Source organism: Branchiostoma belcheri, unplaced genomic scaffold (assembly GCF_001625305.1).
Source record: "Branchiostoma belcheri isolate BF01 breed outbred unplaced genomic scaffold, Haploidv18h27 scaffold233, whole genome shotgun sequence".
NCBI lineage: Eukaryota > Metazoa > Chordata > Leptocardii > Amphioxiformes > Branchiostomatidae > Branchiostoma > Branchiostoma belcheri.
Window position 1 is genome coordinate 21,690 of NW_017803836.1, and position 14,456 is coordinate 36,145.

The 14,456-nt window shown below is 40.4% G+C and overlaps 1 protein-coding gene across 1 annotated transcript; it reads right to left on the bottom strand.

Moving 5' to 3' along the window:
• Window positions 1–6,523: 6,523 nt before the first annotated feature.
• Window positions 6,524–12,881, bottom strand: LOC109470801 (NXPE family member 3-like). The gene is made up of 4 exons (XM_019769880.1): window positions 12,810–12,881; window positions 9,961–10,691; window positions 9,377–9,432; window positions 6,524–7,688 (listed from the first exon to the last, which is right to left on the bottom strand). Exons 2-4 carry the CDS (start codon window positions 10,530–10,532, stop codon window positions 6,922–6,924), a joined length of 1,395 nt encoding a protein of 464 aa, XP_019625439.1. The 5' UTR covers window positions 10,533–10,691; window positions 12,810–12,881; the 3' UTR covers window positions 6,524–6,921.
• Window positions 12,882–14,456: the final 1,575 nt, after the last annotated feature.

The window sequence follows — 14,456 nt, forward strand, 5'->3', positions numbered from 1 at the left end:
AGTCGAAGATAAGATTTATATCCCAGGGGGCTGTTGCGATGTCTTGATGAAGGGCCTCGATGTCAGCTTTGTCGTATAACCAAACTAGACGTTTACCGCTGTGCTGGCTTGCCTGTATGGTAAGCGCTTTGGCCGTTATTAGATGGTCGGAGTCGCCAAGAGGCGCTAGTGTACCCGTCTGGTAACACTTTGCTGGATGAGAAGTCGCTATCAGATCCAGTAGGTTCCCTCCCCGAGTCGGTTCATGAAGCACCTGTTCCAGTCCATGATTCAAGAAGAGGTTTTCAAGTTGACGCCCCGGGTTGTCAGTCGTATTGCTGGCTAACCAGTTGCTGTTCTTAGCGTTGAAGTCTCCGAGAATGACTTTAATAGACTGTGTTTGGTTTGTGGCTAGTCGCACTTGACCTTCAAAAGAGTCGAAGAAAGTGTCATCCGCCGAAGGCGGTCGGTATGTACAGTTGATTAGAAGACTGGTGTTGGCCTTTGTAATTTCACACCATATAGATTCTAACTCATCAGTTTCCAGATCACAACGCCTTGTATTGTACAGGTAATCACTGACATAAATCATAACGCCACCTCCGCGTCTGTTTCGGTCTTTGCGGTGCGCCTGGTATCCTTCCAGTGCAATGTCGCTGTCAGCTATTTCATCGCTTAACCAAGTCTCTGTTATGCATAAAATGCCAAATTGCATGGTAGATGATAAGGATCTGAGTTCATCTATCTTAGGAAGTAAGCTCCGAGCGTTGAGGTGTGCTATTGTCAGTAGGTTTTTGGAGTTCGATTTCAGGAGAGTTTCGGACATGTCTGACGCAGGGTCACATGTTGTATTATGGCTCAGTGTGGGATCCATTTGCATAGTCAGGTCGAGTTGAGTAGCTTGTGTTTGCACATTGTTAGTTCCTATTCGCAAGGACAGAGCGACTAGAAGCAAAAACCAAATCAATTTCAGAATGTGGTCGAACATTATGTCAGTTACTTGGCACCTTTCCTCCCCCTCCGTAGGTGCCGCCTTGCAGTCCTTTGTTTTAGCTGGTGAGTTAGATTTCACCACCTGTTCACGTGGAGGTTTCGTCCCGGGTTTAGGGGCAGTCTGCTGCGCAGTGTCCTCAACATCTGGGAGAGCTTGGGTGAGGTACGGCAACTTGGGTAACATACCCTCCTCTTCATTGGCATTTAGTGTGTTCAGAAGTAGTGCTTGCGGCTACAGGCGTCGCCCACGACGTCCCCATGCTCAACCTGTTGGCAAAGCTGAGCTGACACGCCCTGCCAGCGTGGCCTGTATCACCGCAGACGTTGCACTTGATCTCGTTAACACACACATCCGCCTTATGCCCTATTTCGCAACATTTGTTGCATTTTACTGCTGTGCAGTCAGCAACAAAATGTTCCTCGCTGCCACATCTATGGCACAGCTTCGGCTGGCCAGCATGCCGTATGCCTATCAGATCGTTCCCTATGCGGAAGGAGCCAGGTATGTGTTCCTTGAGCTTGATACGGTATTGCCGGGTGCCTGATAGAATTTCTGGAAAGCCTAGGTTAGCATACGTCAGGAGTCTGGACGCATCTATGGTCCCGTACGCTTGGAGACGGTGACGAACGTAATTGTCATCCATGTCCATTGGTATGCCGAAGGCAGTGACCACAATAAAGTTCTTCCCAAACAGCTCGCAGTCCACTGCTGTATCAAGTGCCAGCGTAGGTGCGACTTTGGCTAAAGCCGCCTGCGAGGTGAACATTACTTCACAAACCCCCTTGCCTTTGTTCTGGATGCCTTTAATGTCCCCTCGTTGTGCCCCATGTTTTTGCACAAGTTCGAGGACATCCTTGAACTGAATGGTGTCTATNTAAGTTTTACATGCACTTAAAGTTCTATACGGCGTGTCTGCGTGCTCCCAAATCCGTAGGATTCCGTACGGAGGCGGTACTCACCACGCACAGAGGCCCTACGTTTGGCCACGTTTTTGCACGTAGACAGCACGCAGAAGCACATACGGCGGGTTGTGACCGAGGCTTTAGCTACGCAAAACGGCATTTATTTATGCTCTTTTCTCTCTTTCTGTCAACAGGTGAACTTCATCATGCTCACCATGACTACAGAAGGAATCCACTGGCCATAGCACGGCCGCTATGGTGGAAGAATTGGGTTGCGCAAGCACTAATAACGTCCACGCAGGAAAAAGAAACACTGAATGCAGCAGCATCATGGAAGCCAAAAAGAGAAGAAAGTGAAGAAAAAAAAGAATCATGCAAACTCACATATATGTAATGGCAAACGCACACACACAAATCCCTCACACAAAACATCACTATCAGCACACAGTAAGACTTTTCATAAAAGAGAAACATCATGCCGTCACAATAGGTCCCGCGACTGTGCCGTCGCCATGTCTTGTACTAAATGTTTGAATTCTTTCTAGACATACAATACAAGTACAGGAAGCCTTGTCTCTGTGACCTTTCTTTATCCTTGTTGTCCTCAACATTTCATAACACCTAAAAATACAGTCTAATAAATCAAATTAAACACCTTAAATAACCTGGATTTATACCTCAAATAATATGAGATATCAATCACATCACAAAACACCCTATATACCACAGATTCACCCTCGTTTCCCGTTGAAGACTTAAAACCTAGATTAGCCTTACCAGCAAAATGTTCTATACATTCGAAACAAATAAACATATTTGAAACATAAAAAACAGTAATTATCTATGCTTAAACCTACAATTTGCCCCAAATTGTGCCACTCAAATCCAAAGAAAGCAACAACAGCCTTTCAAGCTCGATCCAAACACCACATGGCCGGAGGCCACCTCAAAACCAATTCCGCAGGGAATGCATTCGTAAAATTTTCTAAATTCTTTCAGCTTGATCGAAAAATACTGTAAAAGTGCCTCCGCCCCTAAAGGCGTCGCCAAAAACATTTCCCATTCACACTTTTGAACTGAAGCAGCATATTTAAAGAAATACTAATTTCAATAAATATAAGAATTTTGTCAAATTGCAATTCAAAAGGTTTGTTTGCAGTTTGTATATACATGTAATTATGAGTTTAACAATACGAAGGCAGTCCCAAATCACATGTGCACAATCCAGAGGCATTGGTGCACATTGGCAGTTCACTATTGGAACAGTATTAATGCTTACTTTAAAACAAGAATTCGGAGATCTCAAAATCCTCCATGAAATATATGAGTTTTTGTAAATGTTTTTTATTTGTCTCATTGACTATGGAAACAAGGTCGTAATTAGCATAATCTAGTTTGATTTATGGTTTTATCTAATTTTATCTAAATTCAAATTACAATATTTTTCGTGTAAAATTTCTCATTAAAACATGTCTTCATGAATTATGCAAATTACCTCAACATTAACATAATATATGTATCATGGTGTTAACCTTTGAGTAACTTTACACATGTCACAAGGTATAAAATTCCTATCATTCACCAATGAGGAATCACAGAATTTTCACATCAATTATGCAAATTAGGTCATAATTTGACATAATTGGTATCTGTTGATGTTCCGCATGAGACAGATTAAAAATATTACATAGTATAAAAATACTATTATATAAACACTGTAATTATAGAATGTCCTCATTAATTATGCAAATTAAGTTCTCATTTGCATAATTTGCATACAATTATGTACAACTCTCTCAAGCTACCTACACACGTACCTACAAAATGATGAGAATACGTTGTTCCTATCTGGACTTAATGGCTTTTAAACATTTCACCAGAAAGCCACCTGCAGTTCTAGAACAAGCTACTAGGGGGACCAAACCCACACCACTTATTCCTGACGGGAAGAGCTATCTGTCACCAAATAGTCAAGACCATAGCATGTTCAGGACAAAAAGATACAAAAACCGGATGTTCTGCTGTAGTACCAAGGTTATCCACCAGGTGGCCCATATTTGACCTTGACCTTTGCCTATCTAACACCTACCCACATACCAAATATTATTACAATCCATCCAAGGGTTCAAAAGTTATAATGGCTGCAAATGTCCGAAAACACAAACACGCAGACAGACAGACAGACACACAAACACACAGACGCACCAAAAACAAGGCGAGGTTAAGTCAGGCAACTTTGTGTCCAGCGTGCTATTGGTCTGGCACCCAGGTTGGTCCACTGACATGATTGCTGTGTCAGGAACCAAAACCCCCACCGTCCCCACAGTTGGGACTTGCTTGCACTCCAGGCATCCTGCCATCTTATAGAAGCAACTAGCCTTTGTTGGTAACAAGAGGAGAACAATTTTCTTCACGTTCCACCACCATAATGGTAACTTTTCTGAGGTGGAACTTGTTGAGTTTGTCACTATATTTAGACAGTAATCAGTGTTTATCACTCTCCTGACCCAAATTTGTCACCAACATCTGGAGTGCTAACTACCCTGACTCAGAAGCTCTCTGTTTCGAACTTGTCTAAACAAACAACAGTACTCTTGTGCCACAGCACTGTGACAGCTCCTTGTGTTTCCATGGGCAGATAAGTTGGTTACGGAATATCTACTAGCATATGTTTCCAGTGTGGGTTCCTGTGTGTTTCCTTCAGTCCGACAGTGGAAACATAGGGGAAACACATTCTAGTATGTTTCCACTGTACGACATAGGTTTGCGAGGGATAAAGTCATGTTAAACTTACCAGATAGTAAAAAACATGCAATTTGAATGCTGTGTCATGGTCCACCAATTACAAGTAATTAAAAGGCACTTGTTATGCAGTTTCCAACACTTGACCTTGAACCTATTTTTGATATACATTACTACCTTGTCAGGACTGTTTCCAGGGTAGCTTCGATTGTTAAAGGAACACTTGAGGATTACTGATATTTCAACAAACAACTCTAGACCCTTGCTTTGCTGATGTTAGCGTAACCTACTTAACCCCGACTATGCACTTCTTAGTTTAACGAACTACATAAAGGGACAAAAAACGCCTATACTTAAAGATGTGGACACAAATTGTTCTATTATATTAACCCACAACCTACTACAGACTCCAAACCCTCAATCTAAACCCCTTAACCTATTCACATAATTTTTTTTTTCCTATTTTACAACTTCAACTACTTAAAAACTAACAAACAATCACCTAAAGCCCACAACAGTACCGTTCTCCTATGACGCCCATTTCCGAATTTGATCTTCGTATCGTCAACGGTAACTTGCTCACAAAAAATCGTGAACATCCATTTGCAACTTCACGAATTATCTTGCTAACAACAATAACAAACAACACAAAAGGTCAAATTCAATGACATGGGAACCTCCGAACTTGACCTTCGTAATCTCAACGGTAACTTGCCAACTAAAATTCATAGGCAACCATTTAAGAATTCCCGAGTAATCTGGAGTACAACAAAAGCGCAAACACAAAAGGTCAGCTCCAGTCAAGTAAGAACCCCCCCATGAAGCCCATTTGTGGCCTTGGCAATGCCCATCACTAAGAAAACCTGCCTACAGAAAATCGTGAACCTCGGACCATACCTTCAAAATTTATCGTGCATAAACTGCCAAACAGTGCCAAAACGATTTTATAGCCTTTTTTTCGAAGGCAATGAAAATGCGATTCAAAAATAGGGATGAATTTACATATTAATGATTTTGAAGTACATAAAATTGTTAAATGGGGAGATATGTGGAAAGCACGTATTTACCTTTTCTCGAATGTATGTTTTTTATCACCACGGTATTCTTTTTGAAATGAATTAAATGATTCTTTTAGTGTAGTTAGAAGTTTTACACCTAAAATACAAAATCGTATAATACACAAAGTATACTGATTCAAATCAAATAATGACATAAATTGTAAGGTACATAAACATACCTGCAAACGGTACAGGTATTCAATTCAAATATTTAAAAAAGTGATAAAAAGTAATAAGTTCCACCCCCTATATTTTTATCATTTAAACGTGCAACCAACACAATACATAGTGGTGATGCAACCACTAGTTTAAGACACATTCTTGTTGCGCCCAAGGACAAAACCCCTAAAGAGAAGAAGTGTGGTGTCATTTACCACATCCCCTGCCAGGGCAAAAACAACAAGGGCCCTGCCAGGAAACGTACATTTGGGAAAATGAGAGGTCTAAAAGCCAGGTTTCAAGAACATACACGGGTTAGCTTTGCCAGTTCAGAGGTGTCTCAACACATCCACATAGAGTCATCCGGACACTTTGTTTCACTTGACACTGTAAGGATTTTAGACACTGAACAAGACTATTTCTTGAGAGGGGAGAAGGAAGCCATATACATCAGGGCCCATCACCCTACATTGAATCGCGACGGGGACCGACATCGTCTACCAGATACCTTTGACCCAGTGTTGACGTCACACTTCAAAGAAGCCACGTGACAAGCTTTACTGGGTCAGTCTACTGAGGAAGACTAGAGTGACTGGTAGAAAGCTCTAGGTGAGAGAATTTTTGGTGTTGGTTATTTAGCCAATCCATGGCTAAATAAACAATGAATTACCTCTGATTGAGTATATATATATTTGTTTATTTAGTTATTTATATTAACAACCATATTGTTGTTCTCTTCTCAGTGCTCTACTTGCAGGTTTACCCCAAAGATGTATTCATCTAGCAAAAGGCGACATTTTCCTGATCTAAAAGCTTCTATTTGTATTCTTTATTTTATTTTATTCGAATATGTTTATTGAGTATTGGGAAAAGCACAAGTTGCTTATATAACACCTGCTCAAAAACATAAAGCGAGTGTAAAATACATTTACAAAATACATGCATAATTACAAGGTGCGTAAACCAAAAAACCAAAACCAAAACGAAAAGTAGTGTTTCACTATGATAACCACATTTACATGTAGGGTAGTCAATGTAATAAAGTGAATATAGATGGTAGTTTAACTGACTGGTATATCTCTTCCCGTCACTCCCGGCATATGTAGGAAAACACTAAATCGAAATGGTTCTTTATTACATTAGGAACTGGATGTAATTCGTACCCAGTACACACCGACATCTCCCAAACATCCATAACGTAGATGTTCAGACCGCCAAGAATACGCTTGGCTTCAAGCATTATTTGATACGCATACCAATTATTGTAGAATAGATAGTACAACAATGACTCGTGCTCCCGCATGTTACTGGTTCGCCATATGACCTTCGTTTCAGGGTATTTGGCGTGTAAACGTTCGACGGCGTTACGAATTCCGTACACACGTGCACGAAACGTCTCTATGTGTACAGCAGCGTAGTGTGCCCATATGCCAAAAATGATGACCACATCTGGCCCACCCACAAGTCCGTCAATTATATCTACAGCATACTTTTCGCTCATAGCGTTTCTTGTAGGATGTGTACGAGGATAGTTATGCAGTGTGAAATTAACCTTTATACTGTCATGAATGTCTTCTGTTTCCTTCACATCATTGGGCAACTGGACATTCATTTTGTCGACTAATTTGTTTAGATAGTCTCTGTATTGTCGTGCTGTGGAATCGCCAAATACGTAGAAGGTTTTGTTCTCCATACATCTGTAGGTTGACGGTGAGGAGGAGAAATGTGATGCCTGGCACCTGAGAGAAGTCCAGGTTTTGTTGTACCAGTATCCCTCAGATTTGGTCTTCGGTAGATGAGGGCCGCAGGTTGGCAAGGGAAGTCCTTCCAGTTTCCGGGGTCCATACTGGCTACCTACAGCATTAAGCATAACAAGAAATCGATGTCAAACTTTTGGAAAGTCGGTATAAATTTTTGTTAGTGAATTCAATTCATCAATTAATTTTTTATTATCATCAGTTGTAGTGGCGTCGGGTGGTGTAGTGGTAGATCATTCGACTGTGAATCGGGAGACCCGGGTTCGATTCCGAGTCGTACCCGGTACATGTCTGAACATGCGCCCCGACGTTGTGCCCTTGGGAAAGGCACTTAACACGACTTTCCTCACTCCATCCAGGTGTGAATGGGTACCTAACTTCGGTTGGGGAAAGTCGTATTGAGGTCACCTTGTGGCGCCGAATGGCAGCCGCAGAGACCCTTGCGAAAGTTCCACAAAAAAATTGTATGTTATCATGTGTCAAAAAAATATATGTGTTATCATGTGTATTACTTGTTTGTTGTGATTTGTATCGATTGTTATGTGATACCCTGCATCAATTCAGCCGTTAAAGGCTGCGACTGCACGGGTACTGTTTGTACAATAAAAACCATTATACCATTTATTAATATACCAACATTGCAGACAAACATATAGAATAATAATGTTGCCTGAATGACATTGGTATTTACAATCATTACATTAAAATAAACACATAATATTTACATACGTTACATACATCTATACATGAATAATTATGTACATACTACTGATATGAATTGTACATATGTATCATAGAATTTCATAAAACTTCATAATCGATTTTGGCCAATGCTTTCTTTTTTAACCGTTTCAAAAACATATAAGTAGCGCAAACAAATAGCACATTACAGTTCAACAGTCACAATGATTCAAAACGCTGGTCATTGATCAGAAGTCTCTAATAAATAGACCTCTGAATTTTCTCAAAATTGCTGCTTTTTGCCCTATTTTCCGTTTAAACCACGTGCCACGAAAAAAACGTGATCAAAAAAAAAACAGTAAACTGATCTTGTTATCTAAATATGAGACATCAAAACCAAAAATTATTCTGCAGTACCATAGAAAGATAATAGGGGGCAAGACCAAACCTCGGCTGCACTTACGCCCCATACTTGGTTGCTGCTTGAGCTGGTGTAATGAATATTATTACCTCCGGAAAATGGAGGTATTGTTTTTGTTTTGTCTTGTGCCGTCAAGTAGCTTGGTTGTGGGCTATTTCAAACGCGTTTAGAATGTAGTTATGACGAAAATGTTCTACGAAAAGACAGGAAATGCCAAAATCAGATAGATTTGCTCATCCAGAATATTTTGGTTCGTTTTGACGCCCTGAAATTGCATGTAATGTCTTTCATTACTAAGATATCGCAATAATCGTACTTACCTGTCAACGAAAATTGAACTGTTCTCCAGCTCAACGACGAAAATGACACACCAGAAATTTTAGACTGAATCACACAGTCTTCATCAGCTTTATGACCCAAGTGCTGTGGACATGTGAATTTTAGCCACGTGTGACGTCAGCACTGGGTCCAAGATCATCGGAAATCGGAACCGCCCCCAGTCACGGTTGAACGGAGGCTGGTATGCCCTGATGTAGATGGCTTCTTCCATCTCAGCTGATGAAGACTGAGTGATTCAGTCGAAACTTTCTGGTGAGTTGATATTACTTTTGACTTGGAAAACAGTTTAATTTTCGTCATGTATTTTACCAACTCAGATGAACTTTTATGCTAATGGTACTTACCTTTGTTTTTAATAGTAATCCTGATGTTATTTGGAATTTCCTTATTTACCCGAGATCTGTAAGGAAAGTAAAAAAAATCAAAACATGATAAAATGGCTCGAAATGTCGTAATCGTTTCAAAGCAGTTTGTTCTTTTTCCATTGGGCCATACCAAGTAATTGTTATTAATGACGTCAGCGATCATATGGATGACATCCTCTGGGAACCCGAAAACTGATGCGAGCGTGCGAATAAAAAATGTTTAGTAAAAACGTTGCTTTTATTGTGAAATCCACCTGGTCATGAAGGGTGAACAAATGACACTGAGTATAGTATGGCGAATAACCTACTCTTCAACTTAATTTTATTTTACAATTTGTCTTTTTGGTTTGATTTTGGCATTCTACCACATTGGTATCGTTTTCCAATATTTTTTTGCAACTCATGGTATATATTTGCTCCTTTTGTACAACAGTTTTGTAAAATGTAGAATATGGTTGAAAACGTTTTATAACGCCCAAAAATTCATGTGCGCGCCGATGTCATCAACATAATCAAATCAACATGGCCTTATAAGCAATACAAATAAGTAGAATCTACTGTACATGTTGAACAGTTGAGCCTCGTCTGGGGAAACCAACTTGCCCGAATCCACGAGGGCATGGTCGGCCGTTTTATTGTTTTTGCATTTCATGATTGTCTCGCAGGCGATCCCTTTTGGCTTTCCGCAGTACCAGGTAGCATTTGGGGCCGGCTTAGAAAAATCACACACCTCTTCAGGGTCAACCTTGTAGTTTGGGTAAAAGATACATCTCGTCCATTCCTTAATTTTGGCTTTCCGATCGTAAAACTGACACCAGGTGTTGCGTCTGTCCGAATAGATGTCATGGATCCTTTTTAGGAGTTGGATTGCTTCGCTTGGGTGTATCAGTATGACTGACACAGAAAAACTTCCAGACAAGGGTAGAAGAAACGTGGCTACGTAAGTACCATCTCCGTGGTCTGTTATCTTACCAGACGTACAGGCCTCTGTCGGAGATTCTGTGTGAAGCTTTGTCAAAAGGAAATCTTCTCCGTGCGATTTCGGCCGTCCGTTTGCATCTCGAGCCACGATTTTCAGTGAAAGCGTTTCTCCAACTTGATATACAGTCTGGGGGTTGACTACAGATACCGACATGTTGGCAGCAGTGGTGACAAGATTTAGGTCAATTGGATTGAGTTTATTAGAAGAAACTTTGACTGGTGAAGCTATGGGCTTTGTCTCCAATATTCTTTGTCTTTTACACGCAGGTTGAAGGAAAACCGGTCGCCGGTTCTTCTGGTTGTTAACCCCCACCTGTAGTAGAATACAAGGCGAGGCTAAAAATAACATTTACTCAAATTATTACAAAAGTTTATTGCAAATTATCATATAGTCAAAAGGCGTAGACCAATCAGAAGGCTCCATTTTCTATTGGTTATCAGGCCGTAATTAGAATAAACGACCAATTTTTTGGACTGTACCATTATACAGGGGTCTTGGCACTAACACCAGTGTAAATATTTGTAGTAATTATATTTTAAAAACGCAATATAGGTTATTTTGAATAATTTATTTGAAAAATACAACAAAATCAAAAATTTATAATTAATGAAATGTAAACAGAAAAAGACTAAACATAATTTTTGACATCCCCAATAAACATGGTACTGTTCCAATGTCACGTGGTTACTGCAAATAATTGCCTAGATGATCTGTTATTTTTGTCCATGCCATCTTCTTTCATGTAATATAGAATGTGAGAGTTTTTTTTGACAATTGAAGAATTTTATAAAGGAATTTGTGTGAAATAGCTGAGTCAGTTGGATAGGCGTATATGATATTTACATTAATGCCCGCCTTATCCTCGGTGTATATGGTGATACAATTCCTGGTCAGATGTGATAGCCACCCCAAAAACCACATCGTTCACTATGCTCACTTGGTGGTTTATTCGGTGATTATCACACCTGACCAGGGATTATATCAACATATACACCTCGGGGCGGGGTATTAACCCTTCAGTCATGCCCAAGGGCTAATTGCACATAGAATGAAATAACTAAAATCTAAATAAGGCAGTTGTCTATTTAAACAGAGAATGAAATAACTAAAATGTGCATAAGGTAGTTGTCTAAAACTATATCTATGTCTTAAACTGTGTCTGGAGGATTTGATCTCTCTTGGAAGACGTAATGTCCCACCTTTTTCAAAATTTGAGGGTTTTGGGCAGTTAAAAGAAGAATAGTTTTTTTTCATTGTCTGTAAGTTTAGAAAAATTGGTATAGTCAATTCATTTCGATCGTTTCTATGAAACAAACAGTTTGCGATAAAGTGTATTTCGTCTTCCCCATCCTTTGCACTATTCTTTAGTGGTACCCTTCTACCGGCCTCTCTCTATTTAAATACACGATTGTATGCAACATCTACCCACCACCTTGCTTCGTAAAGCTGTTAGGAATTGGGCAGATAGACAGATAGCAATTGCAGGGGGAATTGGTTCGCTGCTAAAGAGTAGTTTGCTGGTCCTGAAGTCTGATAGAGGCTAAATTATACGTGCTATGAGAAAGGTGGTAACAACTCAGAGTTTTGAGCTGACGCAATTTTTGAAATCCTACAGCTCAAGAGTTTGGAGTGTGGTTGTTGCATCGGTAAAAAAATATTTGGCTCATATTTTGAACAGTGCTAGAACTTGCTGACAGAGGAAAAATGTCCAGACTATGCATGTGTTTTCCAAGAACTATCATCGCAGAGTGGAACTCGTTGCCACCAAGCACTGTAGGGGCATTGTCACAACAAAGCTTTAAACAACTCATGCAATTAGATGTGCAAAGATTGTGTGTAAAATCAACAAGTCGTTCAGTGTGATATACATAGTTGACGCCGCGACGCGTGCCTGTGAAGCTGGTGTTTCATGCCGAATGGCGGTTATACCGGCTATACAAATACAGAAGCTGGTGTGTTACACAGAAGGGCGGTTATACCTGCTATACAGTTAGAGAAGCTGGTGTGTTACACCGAATGGCGGTTATACCGGCTACACAGATACAGAAGCTGGACAGGTGTGCTATGCCGAAGGGCAGTTGTACCGGCTATACAGATACAGAAGCTGGTGTGTTACACCGAATGGCGGTTATACCTGCTATACGGATACAGAAGCTAGTGTGTTACACCGAATGATGGTTATACCGGCTACACAGATACAGAAGCTGGACAGGTGTGTTATGCCGAAGGGCAGTTAAACCTGCTATACTGATACAGAAGCTGGTGTGTCACACCGAATGGCGGTTTTACCGGCTACACAGATACAGAAGCTGGTGTGTTATGCCGAATGGCAGTTATACCGGCTATACAGATACAGAAGCTGGTGTGTTATGCCGAAGGGCAGTTATACCGGCTATACAGATACAGAATAATAGAAAAGATTTTACTCACCGTTCTAATGTTGTAGGCGATGATAGCGATTGCAGAGAAAAAGAAGCAGAGTGATAGAACGAAGGAAGGTCCCTTTGCTTTTCCATTGCTCCTGAAAAACAACAAACAAATACATGTATGTACACTCACCACCGGCGTACCACAGGGCACAAAACTGGGACCTATTATCTTTCTATGCATGATCAACGACGCCTGCCTAGCATATGACGACCGGTGGAAGTACGTTGATGATCTGTCCCTCGGAGAGAACAGACATATCCAGGAACAATCGCACCTCCAAGAACAAGTTAACTCGCTAAACAAATGGTCAAAGGACACAAAACTTAAACTCAATCCAAAGAAATGTTTTACTTTCACTGTTAGCTTTATCGAAAACTCCACCCCCACCCCTGCCAATAACCATTGATGGAAATCAGCTTGCAGCAGTGGATGTAGTTAAAATTTTGGGACTATGGCTACAATCAAACCTCAAATGGGAAACACAAGTGTGTGAGATGACAAAAATGGCAAGCAAGCGTATGTTCATGATCCGTAGACTCAAATCTTTTGGCCTAGCACTGTCTGACCTGGTGACGGTGTATTGCGGGTTTATCAGGCCAATACTAGTCTAAGAGTACTGTGTTCCTGCTTGGCATCATGGCCTATCTATTCAGCAAACGGCAGCCTTTGAACGTGTGCAGAAGCGGGCATGTCGTATCATTCTTGGGAGGGCTTACACAGACTATAACACAGCACTTACTGTCTGCGGACTAAAGAGACTTGCTACCAGACGAGACCACTTGTGCGCCAAATTTGCAAGCAGCATGGCAACATCTGAAAGAACTGTTGAGTTAGTACCTGGTCTCCAGGGGACAAACACATGGACGGTTCCTTAGAAATTCTCATGAACTAACCCTACCGACTTGCCGAACTCTGAGGTTTAAGAACAGTCCTGTACCGTCGATGTTGCGGATCCTGAATGCTAACTGATATTAGAAGCAATTGACATTAATATATTATTTTAAAATGTATTATTTTAAAACTATGTATTATTACAAAACTATGTTGTAAATATTTTTAATGTGTCCTGCACAATATGTATGCACAGAAGGCGCGATTCAGCCTGTCCGGCTGCAATGTCTTTTATTAATAAACCATTTTTGATTGATTGATTGATTGATTGATTGATGTATGTACATATGGATTCAGATTTTATTGAATGTCACATTAACCCTATCTAGACGGGGGGGGGGCTAAAAGTGCCCGCGCCAACTTTGATGTCACCTAGCGTCTGAACAGCTAGTGCTAAAACGACCAAACTTGGTGACTTTTCCTAAAATATTGTTGGCAACAATTGTCGATCATTGGAATAAGATAATAATTTTTTGTGTTGCCATGGCAACGGGTTTCTGACAGGCAGTTTTTGCTAAATTTAGTAATTTTGGTTTCAACAATATAATTTTATGGGTTTTATGTCAAGTTACTCATGGTTTCTAATATTGATAACACCCCAGATAATTTTAATGTAAATTCTATAATGAAAAATGCATAATTTATGCTAATCTGTTGACGTCATTGGTCAAAATCCAAGATGGCGGACCATATCATTATAAAATGTATATACAGGTTATTTTCCTTAAAATTTCATCAATACTTCCATTTCTTTTG

Excerpts from the sequence above, each read along its gene's own strand:
- LOC109470801 (XM_019769880.1), bottom strand. The coding sequence starts at position 10,532 with ATGTCGGTATCTGTAGTCAACCCCCAGACTGTATATCAAGTTGGAGAA. Across the intron at positions 9,433-9,960 it reads GAGGCTCAACTGTTCAACAT|ATCTCGGGTAAATAAGGAAA; the intron begins GTACAGTAGATT and ends CTTTCCTTACAG. Across the intron at positions 7,689-9,376 it reads GATTACTATTAAAAACAAAG|GTAGCCAGTATGGACCCCGG; the intron begins GTAAGTACCATT and ends TTAATGCTGTAG.